Here is a 26,159-nt window from a genome sequence, read left to right as displayed (position 1 = left end):
AGGCGAGCCGTATGCTTGTTTGCCACCGACGTAGTATAAAAAAAAATTAGTACTCTAATTATTTAAAATTATTTGCAATGAAGTTTAAGGACAGGATGCTGGTAAAAAATATGCATTTTGTAGTTTTTTTTATTGTTATCAAATATAATTTTGTTTGGTTCACGTAACTTGAATCGTTTATAAAATATGACACTTTCAATGATACCCTAATTATTTTACGTTATCCTGAATAACTCGCAAACAAAAGAGAATCGAGGTCTGATGTTAAGCATGGAGGGTCCTTAGGACCTAACAGTACACTACCAGAAATATCGACAAAATCCGTCGTTGGGGGCACTTCTTGTTCGCTTAGCCTGCTAGACCCTTTGGATAGCTTTACCTACCAGAATTATCATCTAGCAAATTGTATGAAGTGTCTTTAAGGCAAGAGTTTATGAGGTTTAATGAACCAGTAAGGTAAATTTTTGGTTTTGTTTTTCCTCTCAAGTTTTCATTTCCATTATTCCTATTCCATTGTAACAAAGTGCTATGCACAACTACGGCCGAATTTCTAAATGCATCTGTAATCTGGTAGTCTTAATGTCATACGATTTGCCTGAAAACATAACGAACTTTTTCACAAAACTAGGAACCTGACAGCCGCAATAGCGGCACACGCATCATCAACCGAGCGAAAGTTTTCCTTCTTAACCTACGTTGCGCTGACGTAAAACTGGATTGGTAACGAAACGGGCGGGTGGTGCGAATCGAAAGCCGGCAAGGTCGCTCGGACCGGTCGCGGCGGGTGGCCGCTTTCGGCCAGTGTCGTGTGCCGCGCGCTTAATGCGACCATTTCTCCCTATTGGCTATTATTGTTACTTATGAGGTTCTATAAATACAGCCAATTTTAATGGATTCGGGGTAGGTCATATAGTACAAGTTGCTCATCAATACGATCTCAGTACCTGCGCCTAAGATTGGGCTGGTTATTAAGCTTGCCTACTTTTAAAATTTCATGCTTTTATAAGTGTGATTAGGTTACAATTTCCCGTCCATGTTCGCTTATGCAATAGATAAAATTGCAAGTTCATATTAAAAATAAAAATTAAATATAACGACAGGTAATTATCATACAGATAAAATGATAGGCACCGGCAGGCCGACTGATTAGAAAAACTCTTATCATGCATTTATTTCAAAACTTGATAATTTAAGTATTGTTACAAAACATACGTATATTGCAAGCAGAGTAACAATTAGGTATATTTTCCCTTTTGTAAGTTCATCACGGACGGAACGGAGAGGTATTTATATGAAATTATGAACTTATAAATAATAAAACAGCTTCTCACAAGTCTCACGGAGCTATTTGTGTGATTGTGCATAAAAATTAATGTTCTCAAATATCTTCAAAACCGATGAATCGAGTTACTTGGGGTTTTCTGTAAAGTATTTGTACATCAGCGATATTTCTTACAAAGGTTTTAACTTAACATAGCGCTGTTATAATTTTGCATAGTATTTTTAAATTTAGAGTAAGAAAGAAAGTACAAGTAATAGTTATTAACGATACAAGTGCAAAAAATAGAATATTCGCAACGAAAGGGGATACATTTAAAAAATCGACACGAGTTGTGAATTACCTCTTTAAAGTTTCGACATATGCACGGAAAGTGCTCATTCCCGCACGCGTGAGGGAAATTAGTACCATATGTACTGTAAAAACAATTTCAGGTTAGATTAAAACCACTTGATCGAAACCACTTTGTCAAACCGTATCCATGTCAGTTGTCAATAGTTTGATATAGGCACTCAAAAATCAAATTTCAAGTAATATGTCCTTAACATCAAACGATATGTTTAATAATTTACTTAGGAACTTCGACGCCGCAAGCAAACGTGACATGACGAAGCAAATATCAGACACTCCGTAACTTCGCAAATTATTTCGTCAAAGCACTGATTACTTGAATTTCCAAAGTAATCGTCTACTTCAGAAAATTTGTACACAAAATATAAGGATTTTGCTGTAGATAAGACGCTGAGATCGAAAATCTCAACTAGAATTCCTTATCCCGTCCGATATCTCTTGCCAACAAAGTTCGCAAAGCAGATAAATCTCCGAGAGGCGGATAATATTATAGGAAAACCTTAAGGCAACATGAAAAATGTTAGTGAAACCCGTACTTTCCATTCTTCACTATTGGCCAGTGAAATATGCTGTGTAAACAAGATTTTTATTGAAAACTTTCGAATTTAACTCAATTTATTTACCTACTTATTCTAACGCACTTCAGTAGGTTTTAAGTATATTCATACGATTAAATAATACGTTATGTAGTTATGTATTTAAAACATGATTAAAATAGTAGTCTGTTAACAAGCGTAACGTACTTTCACGACTTACGTTTATTAGTAGACTTACTCGTACTTTGTGTGTTAGGGCACAGCACAGCGGATCTCATTCCAGATCTAGAGCAGAGCCCAACTGGGGAAGTACCTCCACCTTACAGAAAACCGCAGCCAAATAACACTAGACCCTACTCATAGTGTTGTGTTCCTGCCGGTGAGTAAGGTTGCCAGAGCTCAACGAGGGGTGGGAGGGGGTTTTAGGGTCGGCAACGCGCATGTAACTCCTCTGGAGTTGCAGGCGTACATAGGCTAGGGATACTGCTTACCAATGTCATGATTTATATATGTTCACATTTAAGATAGCAGTTGAATAATAATTGGACTGTGACAACATTGTTATGTTGCCCCTATTGATACAGGGGTGGTTGGGAAAATAACGTTATGCTGTTGGCAACACGGTAGTTTTAGCAAGTGGTGGGGACACGGTAAATGTTGGACAGGCTCGTTCACTTGGATTGGGGAAGTCAAAGAGACGACATATTGATGGTAACGGGTTGAGCAAAGTAAAGAGGCACTTCCATTTTATAATTAGAGCAATGGGATATATTTATAATACCATCAGGCGAGCCGTATGCTTGTTTGCCACCGACGTAGTATAAAAAAAAATTAGTACTCTAATTATTTAAAATTATTAAAGCATGTTAGATTTGTAACAATCGTATATGTAAATAATCTTTTATGTAAATTATCTTTCCTGGACAAATTTTTCTCAAAATAGTACGGCAATTCTATAAAAACTTTGCAAAATACTACTACTATTTATTCCTAAAAATAAATAGGCTTATTTTAACTTCTTCCGTATAATTATATAAAACGATTACTAACATTTATTTAAACTTACACGATTTTTACACATTATTAACTATAACACGGGTCTTAATCGCGTAATTAAGTTGGTCTTCTCTAAGACCACGGGGCCGTCCTCGAAACGTCGGAGGTAAATTGTAAAACTTAATTTTCGCGATTTAGTTCCGTGTTATAATTAATAATGATTACTAACATACATTCTACATGATATTAAACCCCTCCAAGGGGCTCTAATACGTGTTGGATCTATATCCCCACGAAAGCCTATCAAAAGACCGGGATCTATAGGCCCGTGAAATCCAAGAAGATACAAATTACTTATGTACATAATACATAATAGTAATACTTCTAAGAGTTCTCGGCATGAAACTTTCAATTATATAGTTCAAGCGCTTGAAAAATGATGAGAATAATATAAATTCACAATTACAGTACACTTTTACCTTAAGTTATTAATAAAATCGAAAAACAAGCACATTAAGCAGCGGCAAAAGCGAGTACACTCACATTACCCGCCTCGCTCGCCTCTCTAATGGGGGCCCGACAAATTGCAAGTAGTAAGCCTATTTTATTTAATTATATGAATTGATTCCCAAAATCCCAACATAGTAGATTACCTTTCTGCCTGACACGTACAATTGTTCTAGTTTAGTCGCTTGTAAAACCAAGCAATATTAATATTAAAATTATTACGGTGGCCATTATACTTAATGTACATAGTTAAGGAGCTGTAATTAGTCTTAAGATAATGGACTCCATTGTGTTACCACAATTAACAGATTCTATTTAAATTATACGCCTGAAAGTATGTTGGCTATAAATGCTATAAACGCGCATGCTCATGTGTGTATGAATTAAGTGCAATGAATACAATACAATACAATTTACATGGTTAATTTTCGTAACACAATGGAATCAATTAACTTAAGACTAATTACAGCTCTTTAACTATGCTTAACTAATTTTTTTTGCTATTCACCCGTAAGCTGTTAATAAAATCGAAACAAATCATGTAAAACAGTGGAAGAAGCTAGTGCACTCGCATTACCCGCCTCGCTCGCCTCCCTAATGAGGGCCCGACAATTCGCAGCTATTCCCACTCACCCGTTGTCGTTGACCTCGATTTTTATCGCGCAATTAATGTAGTGACATTTCTTGAAAATAATTGTCTGGGTTTAGAGAGGTGTGGGGCGGTTTGTGTTTTATAATCATAGGTTGAATTTTAGTTTGTAAATGTTGAATGTATTGGAGTTGTAGGTACAGTCAAGCGAGTTAGGTGATAATATGGGGCTTTCCATTAGAATAGGGCCTTATGCACGATAAGCATAAGGACCCTTCTCTGATGGAGAGCCACATATGGTCGGAACACAACATTGTTGTTAAGTCTAAGGAGAGACTTTGCCTCCTTATGTGTGTTCTACCGCTTGTACAATGGGCTGTGCTCTGAAGAATTATTTGACATGATGCCCACCGCTACTTTCTATCACCGCACCGCCCGCCGTCGGTAGGGTGTTCATCCTCACACCCTACAACCTAAATGGTCACGCACTGTGCGGCTTAAGAGGAACTTCCTCCCGCGCATGCTCCGGTTGTGGAATGAGCTACCTGCCGAGGTTTTCCCGAGGGTCTACAGTATGAGGTTCTTCAAAAAAGGAGAGTACAGATATTTAAAGGGTGGGCAACGCGCATGTAACTGCTTACGGCTACGGTGACTGCTTACCATCAGGCGTGCCGTATGCTTGCTTGCCACCGTCGTGGTATAAAAAAAGTGTATAAGAGCATGTGCAAATCATTTTGGACGCTCAGCCCCCTTATCTACTAATGCTGCTGGCTGCACTATAGGAAAGAGGTAAATATCTACCTAGCGTTCTCTTCTTTATTATAGCGTGATTGTTTACCATATACATACGCATACATACCTTAGTAACAAAAACTTGTAACCTATTGATAAGGTAATGATTAATAATTGTATATTGTTAGAGTCGAATCAACCGGACAAGAGATTATTCATATCTATAAGTCATTGAATCATACAATTTTTAAGTTTAATTTCAGATGTTATTTTTATTTGGCCGAAAGTCGTCTAAATATACCCAGACCCGCAGGTATATCGTACACGTACTTACATATTACATTGCATTAAACAAAATAATATTAATATTGTATATAATTCACTGGTATTTAGATACCAGTAAATCATCACATAACAATTAGTTGATGTGTGATTATTATGAGAAAAATTATCTGAAGACAACAACAAATCATGTAGGCGTTATCTCGGGGAAATCATTAGGGACCCTACGTCCATATAATATTTCGAAATAAGAAGCTTAGGGAAGATTTGTTCTGACATTAAATTAGATCGGCAAAAGACAACAAACACATTTACCGCCTAAAATAGATTCTATATTTAAATTGAAATGCTATTTTTGTTGATGTTTAAAAATAGAAACGACCCTAAAGAAGATCAATTCTCAAATGCAATGCTGCACTCATGGCGCATTGTATAAGTATTATAAGTATTTAGTAAGTAACAAATAAATTTTGTATCTCTTCGTTTTGAAAATAATTTACTTTTGGCTCAATAAACAATCGATGTAGAATGTCTTTACTGTTTTTGCTCACTTTTTAAATAATTGATCATTTTTATAAAAACGGTAGTCAATGTTATCTAAGCCAAAGCTACTATTAGTCTGTCGATGATTCAATAAATGATTTAATAAATTTTACGTCAGCAGCTCGAACAAGGGTAATTTGCTGCTCAAAAACAGTGAGCAAAACCGCATTTTGCTCACCGAGTGAGACAAATTTTAACATTCAAGTGACCTTTAGATTCGAATGTCATTTCAACGTGCGGGGGCCTAATACAAGTTCGAAATAATTGGATTCTATTATTTTTATCCCTTTCACGTCATTAGCAAAAAGAAAGAGACAAAAAAAGTGCATACGTAATTCAACGGTATATTAACAGTTTATAATAGACCCCCGAAATAAGTCAGACCGCGTCGTTCCAAAACACCCTACGAGTCTTCATTCGTAATAATTACCTAATGAATGAAATAAAAGTTTAAAATTTAATAAATAACACCATATTTTACGTATTTTATTATACAATCAAAACAATGAACTTATACAAATTTACGCAATTGTTACGCAGTAAATAATTCTACTTAACTACTTTTAACGATCTTTACTATAGTTGACAAATAGTAGTATCCGCAATTCGGACCGGATCTTACAAAGTTTTTTTTTTACAAAAAAAAGTTGTCGAATGAACTGTCAATTGATGTTCGTTAATTCATTATTTTTGTATTATTTTATTGAAATTTCTTTCGTTTTGTTTTATTGCGGTAATTAAAGTTAATTGTTAGAATACCTTCAGAAAATATGAGTGAAATAGTGATCCGTCCGTCTGGATTACATTTTTTCAGGTTGTATTTTTTGATGGCTGACTAACGTGAAAAATTTTGTGTACTACACGAGATCAAAGTTATTTACATCTCGTGCGCTTTTGAGTCCCTTACTACGCTCAAGATTATAGAATCTTTCGCTTGCACGGGACTCAACACAAGCACTCGAATAAATATCAAACTTTGCTCTCTTGTTGTACAAATAACTATTGTTTTCTTTTTTTCTTAAAATTCATTTTGGATCTAAAATAAATAGGGTGGGCCAGTTAGTTTAGCTGCAAAATTAAATTCAATTTGTAAATGGATATGCACGTTTGCAGCACGCTGCGAAAGCTACATTTATTAGATTAAAAGTAGAAATTTCGATTATTTTTGTCACGATTTTTAGCTAGAGCAGGTATCATATTATTTGGTAGGTTTAAACGATTCAAAAAAGTCCTTCCCCCACAGTAAGACCCCGGTCTTAGCAACGTATGAATTAATAAAATACTACGATGCACGATGAAGCCAACCTTTCTCAGAGTTGAACCCCATTCCAACACAATTAGTAGGTAGGTTCAAACACCGAACTCCTTTTCCGTGGAATAAATATTTTATTAGCAATTTGGATACGCATCCGCTAAAAAATTGAGGGCCGTGAGTTACCAAGGGCCTGTGTCCGAACTTATTATACGCCGTTTAGCTAATTCATCAAAAGCAAATTACAGGGTGCCTGCCGAACTCCGAAGCACGGTGCGTAAAAGACCGCCCTGAATGGAGTTCGAGGGATCGGGAAAGAAAGACTCGAGGGTTTCGCCCCGTGTCCCGTGTTTAATTTTAAAAGGAGTTTGTGATATTTATGTTGACCTATTTTTGAAGTTTGTTTTTTTTTTACAATTTTCTGATTATCTCTATTCGGTCGAAGCTTGATTATTTTTATTGAGAAGAATTGTAAGAAAGACTTGACTTTTTATTATTAGTTATTTTCACATACAAGTAGGTACAGGTGCCTATACAAAAAGCCTTTCAATGAGTTTCTTTGATTTAATTTAATTTAGGCAATACTTAAAATTACAGTGCCGTAAATATCACTTGATACTACGTAAATCGTTAGGTACGCTTAATTATCTATCATATCCTTTAACGAGATTAAAAAGCGTTCTTCATAGCGCTTTGAGATAAACTATGATCTTGTGGATAAGTCTTACGGTAGGTGTTTACGTTTCCGTGGAGCAAGTATCCAGTAAGGTGCACTGATTGAAGACATTTTAATGGAGTCCCGAGATGATAAAACATCTTTGATAAGAAATACAATCGCTATTGATCGTTTCGATTTAACTAGTAAAACCGAATTTTCACTGAGGCGACATGGAAAACTAGTTTTATTTAGAGAAAACGCATTTTCACCAAAAAACGAGTTTTCACGTTGACATCTACGTGATTTAAGGCAATTGAGATCAATTTTGATTGACACCATCGATTGATAGTTTTGCTGTGACTGACAATCGCTTCTTACTGTTTTTTATCTACCGTCCTTGTCCTTTTGGCACTATAACATAATATAATAAGTTATAATAACAATATCTTTAAGTATTGTTTCGACTAAATAGAGATCCCTAAAAATAAATTCTAATATTACATATAACTCATTTTTAATACTCCATTTTCTCGTGACCCGTTTCTATTTGAACTTGTTGCGGCCATAAAACTATCTTCTTCACGCAACAAAATTCCCACGCACACCCATCGCTACAATTACGCTTTTCACAAGAAATGTCGTCCGTTCGTTTTTCTCAGGAGTTATCCTTTGAAAAGCACTTGATTGTGACCAGCGAGGAATCATGGCGTACTCCGGGTTTTCCTCCGTAATTTCACATTTCCGGTCGGGCAACAACCTATTAACTAGCAACAATATCTTTGAAGTATTTATCAAAGTACTTTATAGACAGTACTTCTGACCAATTATTGTAGTTAGGGAGGCGAATAGGGGAATTTTCGGTAATACTCGAGCGTGGCAGTTTAAGATATGAGAGATACCTTAGACCTAATAGAACAACCTTGTAAAGTATTTAGCTCTATATGTAGTGACGCGCGCCTAGGATAGACGATCAGATTAGTAAAAAAAAATCGATAGTCTGAAATACTCGAGCGCGTCAGATTAAGATATTGGGGGTTGATTTTAGTGTTTTAAGACTAAATTTAACTAATCTGACGATAAGTCCTTGACGCCGCCGAGTTATAGGGTCGCGAACTTGTAAAAAAAAAACGTTAATCCGGCATTCTCGAGCGCGATTTTTTTATTTCTTATTTTGAAGAATATAATCTAAAACTTACTAAAAATACAAAATCTGCCGGTTTCCTCATGACCGGAAGTGTGGAGGAGCCATTTCGTCTTCCGAAAAACGCGTTGCGGCATATAAGTCGCGAACGATACATTTTACAAAAAAAAAAATTAAATAAACAAATAAGGTAATTTTATTTTACACAATAAAGGTCTCTTTACATTTTTGTCCAAAGTTAAAACTTTTTGACTTGAAGCATCATAAAAACTCAAACTCCCGGTTTTTTGAGTATATCTATATTGTCATTCTTAAAATCCCCGTTTTATCAAGGAGAAAGAAAGAAAAAAAAAAGAAACCAAAAAACCTTTTTCGGTCAGATTAAGAGAACCCACCAACATTTTTGTCAGATTAAGAAAATATGCTTTCAGGATACCGAGATAAACCTCCCCTATGAAAATCTGACGCGCTCGAGTATTTCAAAATAACTTTTTTTTTTTTGCATTTTCAAAAATTCATCGTAACTTATCGTCACGCCGAAATCGTCAGTTTTTTTAGAGGGAGCTTCCTTGGGGCCTATTTAACACCCCTTCCAAAAATCTGACGCGCTCGAGTAAATTTTTTTTTTGCATTTTTGACTACTTTATATTCCTACCCCCACCACGCAAACCGACAGATTAGTATACCGTTGTTATCAGAGGCACTTGGGGCATACGTAGTATGAATATCTGACGCGCTCGAGAATGCCCAAGTAACTGTTTTTTTTAACATTTTTGAAAAACCGTACACGCCAAACCCACCGCTAAAATGGTTTTTACCATACGAGCTTTTCTTTTCGAAATTATTTTATCTTTCGATTTTGATAGGTCTCGACGGCGCCGTTGAATTACGCCATTTAGCTACCTCGCCTCCCTAACTATTGTCAACATCGTTGACATAAGCTTCTTCTTTTCCTTCGGAAGTTGAATTGTAGAAATCGAATTGTGTTCGTATTTTAAATATCTACCATTCAAATCTACAACCGCTACGGCAACAACCGACATTCCACTTGTAGAGCGAATCCTGGTAAAAAAAACAAGGCGGCGCCTCTTTGCCTTTATAGCTTGTCCATTCAAAAAGTTTTTCTTTCCAATCTTCGCTGTGGAACACCAATAATCACAATTAGTTCCGATCGAATGCACACCCTATTCCCCCGTGTTAAAACACAAACTTGCATTGTAAGGAGATTTCAATTTGTGCTACAAAAAAGACGCATCTGAGTTTAGCCATTAAGGTTCAAAATGCTTTGATCTTTTTTTATGGCACGACGAATTGCAGATTTACCTGCTCCGAGGATGTTATGTCAGTTATGGGCAGTGGTTATCTTAGTGCGTTACGATTATTGCTCTTCCTAATATTTTGAGTGATTTGCAAGTGTTTGTACTAATACTAATTGCCTTCAAAGTGATTATTATACACTATTCAGTGAGCTGATTGCGTGTGATTGTGAACCTCAGGAAGTGATGTTCTTATCTTTAATGGCGTACTGATTGAGCTGACAACTACGAGCGTAACCACATACAAAAGAACCTACGCATGTGGATTAATAACAATATAGCTTTGCTGTACATATGTGCGCTACTATTAGTCGGATGTCCTCAATTTTCTAATAGTTTTTATACATCATGTTATCGTCACCACAGCACTCGTTCACAGGATGTGGTAAAGACTTGAAAGATAAAATGTACTACAAATATCATATTACTGGATTGGTTTCTCACCGAATATTTCCTGTTTACTTGTTCTTTAACTGTTAAGGCATTAGATTACTCTTTATTTTCATATGTAACGGTCATTCAACTATCGATATTGGTTTAATGTTGATGTCAGTTTATTGACCACGCTTAACGAGTCGTGATATCGTATGTCATCATAATAATGACCAATACCGGATTATATGTCTAATATTCGTTCTGCCATACGATTTGATGTTTATATAGCTGAACTTTAGATAGACCACTTACTTCATTAATTGTATAGCGTATTAACATAACCATTTCAAACAATATATAGCAAATAAAATAATTATAAATCCACATTCAGGGTCTCAAGCCACGAGATTGCTTCAGGTGTTAATTGAAACAGATCATCCGGTGGGCCTGGAAAAGAGTGCAAAGGGCAGCGCTGTATAATATGCTCGATGGTTTGAACCTCTTTAAACAGATCACTAGCCGTAGTTGAAAAGTCGGTTTCTGATAAGAATTATTCGATATTAGTCTTAAACGGCCTCGGTTATTATTTGAATCACTATAAATTTAATTCTATAATGATCCTTCGAATATTTGAATTTCTTCAATGAGATTTTAATCTATAATTTTTTACCTATACTGTTGACTCTACCTACGAAGCTATTGGCCCTGGATTCGAATATCCGAATGAGCATTTATTTGTGTAATGAGCACAGATTTTGTTCCTGTGTCATGTTTTATGGATTTTATCTAGATATGTGTATTTACGTTACTATATCCATAACGTATTTTCTCTGTTAGTGCCTTAATGAGCTTGCTGTGGTACTAGGTCAACTTGTGTACCTAAGATTGTTATGATTTTTTTTAAAGACATATGTCACTTTTAATCGATGATTTCTTCCTATAATAAAACATATTAATCTATAATCATCATTTGACGACCTGCCTGGGTAGTGCCTATGAAGCAGATGGTCCCGGGTTCAAATCCTGGTAAGGGTATTTATTCGTGTGATGAGCACGGATATATTTTTTAGCTCCTGAGTCATGGGTATGTTGTACATATTTAAGTATTTATAAATATTTATTATATATATCGTTGTCTAAGTACCCAGTGACACAATCCTTATTGAGCTTACTGTGGGACTAAGTCAATTTGTGTAATAATGTCCTATAATATTTGTTTATTTATTTATTTAATCATAACCGCTTATACACTGACAATCAAACATATCGCCTTGCAAATCGTCAGTTGATAAGTTGATAACCCGATAACGATATGATAAGGAGTGATAAGCGATGACAATGGGCTGGCGGAGCAAGCGGTTTCAGTACGAGAGCGACGACCTCGGGGACCTTGGGCGGCTGTTCAGTCAACTATGGTGAGGAATGACCGGAGCGTATAAGGAAACTTTTATTAGATCTGATGAGGCTTTGTGAATTTGCAAACAATGCCGACTGATGAATAATTGGTTATCTTGTAGAATTTTAGGGTGAAGGCAGATGAGTGTAATTTTTTGAGTTATGAGTCGCGTCATCAACAGCACAGCAAAATGAGTTGTCGGCAGTCAGTCAGTCACACGTATGGGTATGATGAAAAAATTTTTTTTTTTTAAATTTCATGACGTATTAAAAAAAACTACTTACTAGATCTCGTTCAAACCAATTTTCGGTGGAAGTTTACATGGCAATGTATATCATATATTTTTTTAGATTTTTCATTCTGTTATTTTAGAAGTTACGGGGGGGGGGGGGGACACACACATTTTACCACTTTGGAAGTGTCTCTCGCGCAAACTATTCATTTTAGAAAAAAATGATATTAGAAACCTCAATATCATTTTTGAAGACCTATCCATAGATACCCCACACGTATGGGTTTGATGAAAAAAGATTTTTTGAGTTTCAGTTCTAAGTATGGGGAACCCCCAAAATTTATTGTTTTTTTTTTTCTATTTTTGTGTGAAAATCTTAATGCGGTTCATAGAATACATCCACATACTAAGTTTGAACAGTACAGCTCTTATAGTTTCGGAAAAAAGTGGCTGTGACAGAATCGGACAGACAGACGGACATGACGAATCTATAAGGGTTCCGTTTTTTGCCATTTGGCTACGGAACCCTAAAAAGTAGTCTGAATAGTAAATGTATGTAGCAATAACTAGATGAAAGAAGTTTAATGTAATGTTTGTTCATCTTGTCAAAATGACATACATTAAATATATGATATACATTGCCATGTAAACTTCCACCGAAAATTGGTTTGAACGAGATCTAGTAAGTAGTTTTTTTTTAATACGTCATGAAATTTAAAAAAAAAAATTTTTTTCATCATACCCATACATGTGGGGTATCTATGGATAGGTCTTCAAAAATGATATTAAGGTTTCTAATATCATTTTTTTCTAAACTGAATAGTTTGCGCGAGAAAACCTTCCAAAGTGAAAAAAAGTGTGTCCCCCCCCCCCCTGTAACTTCTAAAATAACAGAATGAAAAATCTAAAAAAAATATATGATATACATTACGATGCAAACTTCCACCGAAAATTGGTTTGAACGAGATCTAGTAAGTAGTTTTTTTAATAAGTCATAAAATAAAAATATTTTTTTTTTTCATCAAACCCATACGTGTGGGGTATCTATGGATAGGTCTTCAAAAATGATATTTAGGTTTCTAATATCATTTTTTTCTAAACTGAATAGTTTGCGCGAGAGACACTACCAAAGTGGTAAAATGTGTGTCCAAAGTAGTAAAATGTTGATCGAGATCTAGCAAGTAGTTTTTTTAATACGTCATAAAGGAACCCTTCATGGGCGAGTCCGACTCGCACTTGGCCGCTTTTTTGTAATAAGTTTTACGTAAAAGGTATATCGTTGTGCCTACAACGTGCAATGTGCTAAGGTTTTTTGTTTTTTGTGTAAAACCTAACAAGACGGCGTGTATTTTATTTCGTTGCTGTTTTAAATTAAAGTTTGCTCGGTCAATGACTTAAATAAATAGGCATTTATTTCAGGTATGGCTGGTAGGTATAGATATGTTAGCACGTTACTCATACTCGTATGCATTCGCTAAGCTTTTTAAATGAAATATATTGAAGGTTAATTCGGCCATTCTGGCTTTCACATTTCGGCCTGTTTATACATTGATTAGTGTTTATTGCAAGTTCATACAATTTTCACTAAACGCAAGTAACAAATATACACTTAACCGTATGTTACACTTATCCGTAGGTATTGACCTTAGCCTGTAGTAAAATTAATAAATAATGGTCGGTGGTTTCGAAAATACGGTACATGATACTTATATGATATGTAATTTTTATTAAAATCTACCAAACCGGCTCTTTAGCGGCTTTTAAAATTACTAACTGTTGCCTTTTGCCAACAGTTATTAATTTTACAATATCAGTCACAAATCATAATGCTCTGCTAAAGTTAAATTGAGGCTGTATGTGAAAAAGAAAATAATAGTTGATTTATCTGGCTATTTGCGCTAGTTTGACTCTAAAGGGTTATTTTGGTGGTAAATTATATTACCTAAATAAGACGGACTCCACGAGTCAATATGTCCGACAGTATTAAAATGAAGTGGGTACTTATACACCCAATAACGAATAAATGACAGCAAGCTATTTAAACAAGAACATTACAAGAAAACGGTTCTATTTTTAGATCAAAGACGGCTTAAAGACAATGAACCATTTGGTTTAAATTGTCGTGCTACGTGATCCACCAATATTGGGCGCGTGCTTCAATAAAAATGGATTGTTAATATCGGTGTCACACGAATTGCTCGACTACTTTAGACGAAGCGTATTACGACCCCATAACGGAACCGATATTTGTGTTTGTTTCCAATGTTTGTATGTATTGTGTGCGATGTAGACGACGTGATTAACGTAGTTTCCTTTAGTTAAATATCTGTATGCTAAAGGTTTTAAATAAATGAACAAACGTTGACGGATATGTTAAACTAGATTATTAGACAGTTTCAAAGGTACATATTTTGATTTTGTATTTAGACGTTTTTTTTAGATAATTAGGTATTCGGCTGAATATTGTCTACTGTTCGGAAGATTTTCTACAAAAATATATTCACGGCAGGTATCCTTTTCGACGCCAACGACGGATATATTTGAACCGCAGGCTCAATGCCAACGTCGGATTAATCCGTCACAGACCACAGATTAACATAGACCTACGTGCATATGCATAAAGTTCATTTTCAGTTTTGATACCTCGGTGACGTGGTGTCAAAGTTAATATAGTAATTATCTGTAGGTATTCAATAAATGTAGAGCTAGGAAAAACAAGCCAATAAAATTAGGAGATCGACCGTATTTTAAAAATACTATTTGACTGGATACATTTCGACAGTTAAACTAAAATAGAAGTTAATATAAATCAGTCAAAGGATCTATTAATTAAAGCGTAATAAGGATGCTTTAAAGCCGCGCTAAGCCGAATGCCCCGACAATCGTAATTCCGTATAGGTCGTTACTCTTGTTCGCGATGTTACTCGGGTAAATTCGCTGTGAATGAATTACCGAGATAAATGCCGGCTTTGCTCTTTATGAAATCGGATTCCCTTTTAACGTTTTGATATCGGTATCGGTGTAATGTGTTCCTTTTATTAAGTTATTGTTTTACGTGCTAGTTTATATGAATTTGTTAGTGTTAGAAGTAGACGTTCTTTTCACAATGGCAAAGAATAAAGGTACGACAATGATTGTACCTGTGTAGGTAAATGTCATGGACGTGAGAATACGCAAGTTGAAATCAAAAATATGGTCATCATAGTTCTTTTACTTACCTTCCTTTTTAAAATATACCTAGCTCTAATCGCCCTGGATTAGTCGCTTTATAAGTAAGTAGCTTGAACGTCTATAACCTCTCGAAGAAATTGGTTGGCTTTGAACGTAGGTCGTCGGACCGTCCCCCGGGGGGGTTTTAGTTTAATGTTTGTCTAATATAAGTTCACTTAATCTTTGTGCTTCTTTGTCATTTACGCTACATTTTAACAAATTGTTTTTTTTTGCAGGCCACACAAAATGATGCTGGAGTCGAGCCGGTGAGTTCATAGGATTAATACATTAACGTTTGTCAAATGTCTTCTTAGTCGGTAGTGACCCTGTCGACGAAGCAGGATGCTTCCGGGTTCGAATCCTGGTAAGGGCATTTATTTGTGTGTTCAACACGAATATTTTTTCCTCACTCCCTCCCTCAACTCAGGAACAAATATTCGTGGATTATAGACGTTATCTATGTATCTAAGCATGCATTTAAAACTATTGCTGTACCTGATGTAGTAAGTGTAGTAACCATGGATGCAATAAATGAATGAATTAATATTAAAAATGTACATCGTCGCCTAGTACAAGCTTTGCTTAGTTAGAGCCTAGGTGGATTTGTGTAAGATTTTGCCCAAAATATTTATTACATATTTGGTTACATACTTTCCTATGATTTCCTTGTCTTGTCGTTCTGTCAAATATATTCAAGTTAAAATGCCGTTAGTATAGTTATTTGTCTTAATCTGCCACATTGATTTACAAGAAAGAGGCAAAAACTGTTTCAATTAACATATGCATGCTAAGTTTTTTTTATAGTGTTAGATTTTTGCTTCGACGACAGTGACATTATGAAGAATCATACAGGCAAGGATAAAAAAAAATGTCTTATAAAGTTGGTTAGTCAGAATGAAGCCTAATTTTTGTTGTAAATCATTTCGGTCAGACGTCTAGGCCAGAACTACAAAGGAGCCTGCTTATAGTTCTAGTACAATCGTTATACAAACGACCACAATGTCTAAGCCAGAACTATAAGCAGGCTCCTTTGTAGTTCTGGCCTAGACATTGTGGTCGTTTGTATCACGATTGTACTTAAGTTTCAAGAAGAAAATAAATTAGAACCGAATACATTTGTTCTATAGAATAGACTTTTATCATCTTCGTGATTTTGTGACAGACAAAAAGGAACTATACGGGTCAGTCATATTTTAGACAAAGATCACTTTTGTCGATAAGTAATATACAATAAACTCTCAAGTAGTGAAAAAATGTATTGGGACGGTAAAAATGTATCAGGACACACCCTTACGGGTGCAGCGTAAAAAATTGCATTAGATTCCTTTGATTTAGCAATGTCTACAGGAAAGACGAGAGAGAGTTAAACAAGCATACTAGATGCAGTGCCGGATTAAGACATTTTGATGCCCTAAGCATTTCTAGACCATGGTGCCCCCTCATCAAGAGTACATTGAATTTTCTTGGTAAATTGAGTGACGTTTATTGCCGCATTACTGCTGAGAATAGAATTTTCAATCCAACACATCATTTTATCACGGAAATTGACAGTACTGCAGTAGTAATGTTCCAACAGTAAGGTCAAGTGTTAGCAAATTGAAGATCGTGCTTCGCATAAGGCCGGAGGCGAGCCAACCAATGTCCAAGTATGAGAAGACATAAAAGGCATAGGCCGTTCTCCGCACAGGGTTTTGCAACCTCTAGAGCTTTCCTGCGAAGCTCATTCATGTGAGGGCAAAGGCAGAGCTTCAGTAGGAGCTTAGCCATTAGGGGACTTAATAGGGTAAGATTTAAAATTACCACTGATCCGATGTTTCAAAAACTGCGTTGTCCCCATGGTCTCGGAAAAGACTAGGTAAAGTCGACATCAGTATCTTGACGTTGGAGGTAATTTTAGAACTTAATCAAACGCGATTAAGTCCCGTTTTCTTAAATAATAATGTGTCACAATTAGGCCAATAAAATCAGTTTTCTTCGAATTTGGTCCTAAAATGCGTGTAATCCGAGTTTGCTCCATTCCTGGAGGTGTGCATAAATGTTTCCTCTTTTTCAGTTTTTTTGCTTGAAAATCGAAAACGGTACGTCCGACGTAAAATTTGTTCTAATTATGATTAAAACTGATATCTGAGGATCCGAAATGTAATTTAATTATGTTCTTGCAATAAAACATATTGATTTATTGAAGGTACCCTAATATGTATTCCTAGTCTAAATTGTATAAAAAGGTCGACATTTTTTATTTTTGGTAAAATCATGTTAAAAATCCAAAAACGCGTTCTTACCAGTGTCTAATCCACGAACTGTCCTATGTCCTTCAAAATCAAGTGGTTTCGACAGGAAAAAAATATCTCCTAAGGATCCCAAAATGTATGCCCCCTGGGATGGAGCAAACTTGGATTACACGCAATTAGAATGAAATGAAAGTATTAAAACATTTTCCAGCTTGCTGGGAATTAATTCCTCAAAACGCTATTTTTGGATTTAATTTGATTGGCCTAAATCGTGAAAGTTTAAATCAGTGTTTTTAAAGGCAAAGTCTAAGGCTGAGCTTTTCATAAGGCTGAACGCGCGGAGCGTTCGATCGGCGGATGAGGCCAAAGGTCGAGCTGGAAGAAAGCATTTGAATTTGACCACTGGCGAGGTATGAATGGCTGAACGTCCGGAGCGTCCGATCGCGGTGGGTTATCATACAATACAACTGATGGCGTGGTGTGAGCAAGGCAGAAGGCCCAGCTTCGAGAGAGGACAGCTTAGATTTGGATCCATGTTAAGTGAAAGTAAGGCAGTTTGCACAAAGTAGAAGGCCTAGCGTCGCATAAGACCTAACGCCGAACTGCAAAAGAGTGGCTTGAAATCGAACCTATGTAATCACGGTTCTCCTACTGCTCGGCCTTTGGCTTAAGTGGAAACCAAAACTTAATAAGTTGCTTTTGGTTTTGTGCCTTCGCGGGGCCCTTTATAACAGTTTGACAATTAGGTCGCAGGATCGTGGTTCTGCACCAACTCGGCTAGGCCGACACATCTGGCGTGCAAGAGAGCAAAATTCGCTACAAAATCGGTAATCTACGTCGAGAAAATCGGTTGGCCACAAGCCCGGCGGTAAGATATTTTGGCTTTTAGCTTTGAGGGCCTCTGCGAAGGGTTGGTGATGTGCTTACGTGTCCTCACTCTATTACGACCCTTCGTTATTAGATGGGTACTTGCACACGTCAAAGTCGACAACAAGTTTCGTGTACATAAGTACTACGACTGCGATGCAGCCTGCGCGTTTTTTTCCTACGATTTTGGTGCCCCCCCTAGACGTGGTGCCCTAAGCAAGTGCTTATTTTGCTTAATGGTTAATCCGGCACTGACTAGATGTGTATGACCCTTACCTATATGTTTTGATGTGAGATATATGGCAAACAATTTATAAATAAGTTAGTGACTATATTTATCATTTTGACTATATTAAGGCCTTCTAGCCTAGTCGGCAGTGACCCTGCTTATGGAGCAGGAGGTCCCGGGTTAAAATCCTGGTAAGGGCATTTATTTGTATGTTTATAACAAGTATATATTTCTATGTAGGTACATATATACATTTATGTACAACTATATAATAGGTATATACTTAGGATCTAGGTTGATATAAATTGTCCTATAATATTTATATTCTATATTTACTCAAGGTCTGGACTTCAATTGTAAAAGTGTGATCTTTGTGTTCTGTAGCTCCTAGTCTTAAGCGCCACAATTTCTATTCCCCGTCGCCATAATACGGACCGGTTCGCCACAGCTAATTAGTCATGCTTATCGACCGCTGTTTCACTCATTATGTGAAATTTCATTTCTAATCGACACTGCTCTAGTGGCCTTTGTTTAGAACCGGCTTTTAATTGTGGTTAAACCACCGGCGGCGACTGTGAGAGATTGCAAACTAGAACAAAGAAAAAAACATACTGCTTCTATGTGAATTACCTGGTTTTTGCGCTTTATTTTCTACGGATAAAGAGCCAAAAAATTATACACACTGCCTTAATGTAACTGGCAATAAGGTCCTGTGTACATATTTTTGGTACTTTTCTGTGTCGATATTTAATAACTTGACTGTACCTGTATACAGGGTGTCCAGCGGCAGATTTCTGATTTTGGGGCTCGTGAGTGTTTCAGAGCAGCGTGCGTGCATATTATACACACACACTCATTGAGGCGTGTCTGAAGTATTCGAAACGAAGTATTTTCACTTAGTACTGCAAGGCGTAAGTTTTGCATTAATATCGGAATATGCGAAAAAGCTTGGAGTCCTCCAAAGTCCTCGAAAGTTCGGCATTTAGAAAATTTTATTTTCAACAAATTTAATAGGCATTTATCTGCGTTTCATAAAAATAAATAGTTTTGATTTATGTTTTCGTTTTTTTTTAACACATTTTGAAATTGGAAATCAGCCGCTTGACACCTTTTTATTGAGGCTTTGGACACTAGCTGCACATGTCAGCCTCATGGGTGCTTTCATAGTTTCCTACGCAAGGGATACCTAGATCAATAAAGTGGTATACACTGATTGCTATGTCTAATAAAGGCTCTGCCAACCAACAATTGATCTGTCCATTGTGCCTGGAGCACAAACTACCAAAAATTCTTTTTCTCAATTCCAAATTCCAGACGCAGTCCAACAATATGTGAGACAAGTCATCAGGCTTCAACCTTGTACCTTAAGGAAGGTTGTTTCGTACATTTTATATTTGTAGACATATACCTACGTTACGACCTAAACCAATTATAACAGTATATTGCTGAACCCGAATATTTACTGTACATAAAGAAATCTTTAGTATTGCGATTGAATTGTTATCTCTAAAGATTATAACGAAACTCACTCTAAAAAGGACTTATTTTACATTACAGTTTAGATAAACCTATCAAAAGAACATAATTTTCGTCAGATATCAACTTGAGACCAAACTCTCGTTGGTTAAACACAAACAGAGATAACTACTTATTTTATTTAGTTAGAAATTTAAAACTAAACTGTTATTAAATTGTAACCAAAACAGAACCTTTATTTACTCACAAGATAAAATAATAACTTTATAGGCTCATAATCACAATCATGATAAAAGATGGGCTACTTTATAGCTCTTTAAATCACAAAAGTTACATGTTTTTACTATATTCCAACATAGTTACTCCCTTTTACCGCTACGACGCTGTTCTTCGTACTAACTAGCAAGTAGCTTCGAATATGTTAACTTAGTATGGCTATAAATCATCACGTCAGAAAGAGACACACTGCTTGGACATTACTTTTTACATGGAAAAGAACGAGAAAGGAACTGTTGTGAGAGCCTCCTTGAAACTACGGACACGACAAAGGGTATAATAAAAGTATAATTTATTTATCATTCTGTTACCTACTTTGTTCGTATTATAAGCAAATCGCTCGCATGGATGGAATATCAATTGAGAATCGTATTAGATTCGAAACCTATGACTTAGTTTTGATTGATACGTTCGCGCAGCTATGCAGTGTTTTATGCAATGTAGATACATTAAGTTAAGAAAAAAATACAAAAATCAGATCAATCATATACACCGCAATGTCTGCAACCAAGGCGAGCCAGGAACAGATTTCTATGACAGCGTCCTGGACCGTAAAAAAATATTAGTTCACTTTACATACCTACATATTTTTCTCTTTGCCATATGTAATGTAAACTGAAAAAGCAAGTATGAGGGCTACTAAACCTCGTATCATAAATATAATATAAAGGTCGGATCGGGTCGGTTCAATTGAATAAACTTTAATTCAACTTAAAATTAATGATCACATTCATTTTCGATTAAATCTTCATTCCAGCTTGTTTTGGAGATAAATATGTGCTCCATTTCCCAACTGTGGACGAAGCACTAAAACAATAAGGCAATGTTTCCGAGGTCATTGCTAATATCTTATCTTAGATACGCACTTAAAGCTTAAGAAAATATGTAGAAGTTCAATTACCTTTTTGTAAAGTGAAGAATGTTCCGAGTTTATCATCGGTCGGGAATTTGTTATGACGACGCGTGGTTTTACGATCTTGTGTCTGAAGCGATCCATAACTCTCCAATACTAAAGGCTCTTAGAGACCGTGTGCTTAATGCCGCGTTTTTATTAAGATGAGAAAATACAATCGCTTTGTTTACTGATGACTAATTTAAATATGAAGCTATGTTAATTTATTCGTAGTGTCAAGTTAGATTATCTTACTAAAATTACACAAAAATACGTGACACCATCACACTTTTAGTTTTGATAGTATGAAATATATATTTTGTACATTTTTGAATGTTAATTGACTAGATATTCATCACTCAAAGGTTGTCCAGGACTTCTAGAAGAGATCGCTTGTTAAAGTCATTCCGCTTTATAGCTTTCGGCCTTTTTAATTTTATGTATCGTGTCGTGTGTTTCCTCTTTATTATAATTAAATTAAAATACTTTAATCTTCAGAATTGGAAATAACAGAGAAGTGGTCATTCGTAGTGTGTATTCATGCGTATGTGTGTGTGCTATGTATAATTTTGTATGTGTGGCTCGTTATCGCTGCATGCAAGAATGGTTTGACAATATTCGCGGCGCAGCAGTAGTCGTATCGTAATAGTTAGTATGCCATCAACACCGTCTCGGAACGTAATCGCAAGCATAAATTACACGAGTCCTCGAGGTAATTCTGAATTCTGATTATTCTGAGCTAATATTTTGGTTTAACATTCAAAGGAACCGGTTGGACAACATTGCACGGAGATACACACGATATTTAAATCTAAAATTATGGATGGCCAAAAAACAAAGACATTTGTGCATGTTAAGTCATTTGTTGAATTTCAATGTAGTCAAATTAAGCAATAAAAAACTAGATCAGAGATAAAGGAGAACTCGCTCAGTAAAATAAGATAGTGAATATAGTAGGAAACCAGAAACACCTAGTTCAAACTACGCGGCTTTAGTTACAGGTCACGACGGCGACTAAGCATTGCGTGACCTATTTCCTTCCATATTACATTTCTTGAATCCAACGGCGAGCTGAAGATAAATTATTGTCGAAATGACGAATCCTAATATCCTCGCGACGCCAAATACAATTTATCTCGTTAACTACCTCAATGTCAATCGACTGCCATTGAAAGCGGTGAAAATAAAACGATTAATCTTTTTTAGAAATCATTACAGAAGAATTTTAATGCTCTCGTTTGGACTCGGATCTAAGATGACGTATGGAAAGCATCATTCAAGTCGTGAGATGACACAGGTTCCTTAATAGCCATTAAAATGTGGAGTACCTACCTCGAATGTTCACGATTTGTACAGTTGCATTTAGATATATAGCAGTGAAAAAGGGGCTTACAAATATCCGAACACGACTCTTTTATTAAAGCGATAAAGTGCAAGTTCAGATTTTTAGAGCTGCCCGATATATTTCCTTATCCTGCCATATTTGGAGCGACAGATAAATTTGTCACACAGATTGTCATTTTATTAGCCCCGGTATTTCTATTATTCAGATAATATGACGAACAGAGCACAATTCAACGAATTAGGGTCGCGGCGAGACGACCGTAAAATTAAACAGAGCAATATAGGTACATATATAATGTGAGAATTATTAGATCTAGCCGGCTAATTCTAGTTTATAAAGGGAGCTAGTTAGATTTGAACTAATAATTAATTCATGGCACGTGTTATTGTTGTAACAAAGTACGATAAGAGTATGCAAGAACCGTCAGTTAGGCTTATTATACGTTTACCGACCGTATGCGATCGTGACATACGCTCGCCTGAGCACGGTAGGCGATTGGAGTAACAGGCCTGTGCGGATCTCGGAAAACCGTACAAAAATTCCTTCTCACGAACGCAACGGTATCGCCGCGTGCGCACGTTGCGAAGGTCGCCGGGACAGATTTGCATCTCTGTCACCTCCTGCCTTTTTGGTCAAGCGCAAGCAAGACGGAAAGCTATGCAAATGAGATGTGGTAAAAAACGAGCGTTTGGCTGCGGCGCGACTTCGAATGATTAGAGGCCCGTTCATCAGATGCCGTGCAGGGGCGTGCATTTCATGTCAGACCGGTATCAATCCCGACAGACAACTGGTCTCGGTTGAAAGTGACGTCAATAAACTGTGCAAATTATTTCATAAGTCTAGTTAACGATGTTAATTTCAGTCATCTGTAGGCAAGGCATTTTTTTTGTAAAAAAACTCAACTTAATTAAAATACTCTAAAACCTGAATTCGATTACTTTTCATTGCTCAATCCCAATGACCACTTCTTCATCGAGAACAGATTACTGGCACCATATTGTATTTTTACTTTTACTCTTACAGGCCGAAAAACACTTATTGTTGTTTATTTCAGAGGGGAAATTCAGAAGATAAATTCCAAAATTTTATGTTAAGTTTTATTAAATCAGGCAAATTCTAAGTTCAAAAAGAAAACAAAAGCTTTTGGGCTTCTGGAGGCTAAATCATCCGCTCTGATAACAGCAACCTCACTTAACGCCTCGTCGAGATATTGTAAATTATATTTATTTGACAAATAGCTTTCCGAAGGACTAATTAAAACTTTCTCCGACTTTTTAAACAAATAAAGCGGGCGCTTGGTAACCTAATCCATTTTAATTAGGGGCCGTATTGTTGCCCTTGCATGTGTCCCGGGAAAGATAAATAGATGCACCTTTTTTCTGTGTTCGAAAAGGTTTTACGTGGAATCCGGCGACGGCCCATTGTTTATTTCGATAAAGCTTGACGGCGGGCTGGGGTTGTCGGCTGATTATCATATTTGGACTTTTAGATCATTGTGATTGTAGAAAATGTTACGTATGCTGTCTATTAAGCGTAATAGTCTCGTATCTTAGACATAATTATTCCAAGAATTGCGAGTTCGGGTTTAAGTGTAAATAAATTGGATCGCAAAATTTGTGTAAATAGAGTTATGAGATATCCAAGGCTTTCCACGAAATTAAGGAATATCAGGAAAATGCGTGATTATCTTGTCTTACCTTTATAATATTAAGCTTAAAAATTACCGTTGGCAGAGATGGGAAAAAGGACTGTAATTAACGTTTAGTATTTTGAAAAAGTGGCCAAGTGCGAGTCGGACTCGCGCATGAAGGGTTCCGTACCATTTAAGACGTATTAAAAAAAATCTACTTACTAGATCTCGTTCAACATTTTACCACTTTGGACACACATTTTACCACTTTGGAAGTGTCTCTCACGCAAACTATTCAGTTTAAAAAAAAAAAAGATATTAGAAACCTCAATATCATGAAGACCTATCCGTAGATACCCCACACGTATGGTTTTGATGAAAAAAAAAAAATAATTTATGACTTATTAAAAAAAACTACTTACTAGATCTCGTTCAAACCAATTTTCGGTGGAAGTTTGCATGGCAATGTATATCATATATTTTTATTAGATTTTTCATTCTGTTATTTTAGAAGTTACGGGGGGGGGGGGGGACACATTTTACCACTTTGGAAGTGTCTCTCGCGCAAACTATTCAGTTTAGAAAAAAATATATATTAGAAACCTCAATATCATTTTTAAAGACCTATCCATAGATACCCCACACGTATGGGTTTGATAAAAAAGATTTTTTGAGTTTCAGTTCTAAGTATGGGGAACCCCCAAAATTTATTGCTTTTTTTCTATTTTTGTGTAAAAATCCTAATGCGGTTCATAGAATACATCTACTTACCAAGTTAGAATAGTATAGGCATTATAGTTTCGGAAAAAAGTGCCGGTGACATAATCGGACAGACAGACGGACATGACGAATCTATAAGGGTTCCGTTTTTTGCCATTTGGCTACGGAACCCTAAAAATAGTCCGTGTATATGTCGGCGGCTGTTCGTGAAATCAGGCAGATCATGAAATTTCTACTCATACCGGGAACCGTGAAAATCATCTGGTTCCCTGAGTCGACGGAACCCTGTTCTGGACAGTCTGCCCTTCGGGCATCTGAAGCAACCTAACGAACCTATCCTACCTATCTATTGGTTAATGCTGACTACTGTCAACACATTTATACACGGGAACTTTACGATTGGCCTGATTTTACGATCGGCCGCCGACATATATATTTGACGTACTGGTAAAAATGGATGGGATATAGTGTTTTCAAAGGAGTAATTATGTAATTGGCTCTTAAATTTTTCCTCGATTAATCCTTTTTCAAACATATACAGTTTGTAAATCCAATACAATCAAAATTCCACACTATTGAACTTGTCCCACACCTGATAATAACCAGACACGAATTATATTACCTATTTTATAATATTGTTACTGACTATTAATTAAACGTAATGAATTTGACATTGGATCAGGAGTTAATTAACATAACCGACGCGTAAATTTCATATTCCACGTAAAACTAGTTGGTTTGTACTCTTTATAAAATACAATTTAGTTTTCCGGTAACCGAAGGTAATAAAAGCGTAACAGTACAAATGAGATGCCATATGTTATGCGAGCAGATGAGGTGGCATAAAAAGTTTGATTGGCCCCGTGTAGCGGTCAAGGCAATCGAGTCTTGATGTATGGCTACTCATACAATGTATGATGTCGGTAAGCGAAGTAGTACCTATTGTTAGCCGCGGGGCGATACGGAGAGCATAACTTGTTGAAGTTACTATTGTTCCGATTGGACAATTGTTAGGTTGTATAATTTGTTGATCGTTTCCTGGTTATGTTGGTTAACACAATCGGAAATTGGCATTTATTTTGAACTGTAATTTTAGAC

The 26,159-nt window shown here is 36.2% G+C and overlaps 1 protein-coding gene across 1 annotated transcript in view; it reads left to right on the top strand.

Annotated features, from left to right (window-relative positions):
* Positions 1-26,159, top strand: part of LOC133524981 (AF4/FMR2 family member 3) — a 320,144-nt gene that overhangs the window by 83,297 nt on the left and 210,688 nt on the right. Inside the window, exon 2 of the mRNA XM_061861155.1 lies at positions 15,632-15,661. Within this exon, the coding sequence (XP_061717139.1) occupies positions 15,632-15,661 (30 nt within the window). The remainder of the gene's footprint in view (positions 1-15,631; positions 15,662-26,159) is intronic.

Source organism: Cydia pomonella, chromosome 14, assembly GCF_033807575.1.
Source record: "Cydia pomonella isolate Wapato2018A chromosome 14, ilCydPomo1, whole genome shotgun sequence".
Lineage (NCBI taxonomy): Eukaryota > Metazoa > Arthropoda > Insecta > Lepidoptera > Tortricidae > Cydia > Cydia pomonella.
Note: the sequence above shows the minus strand (reverse complement) of the source record. Positions and strands in the feature narration are given on the sequence as shown.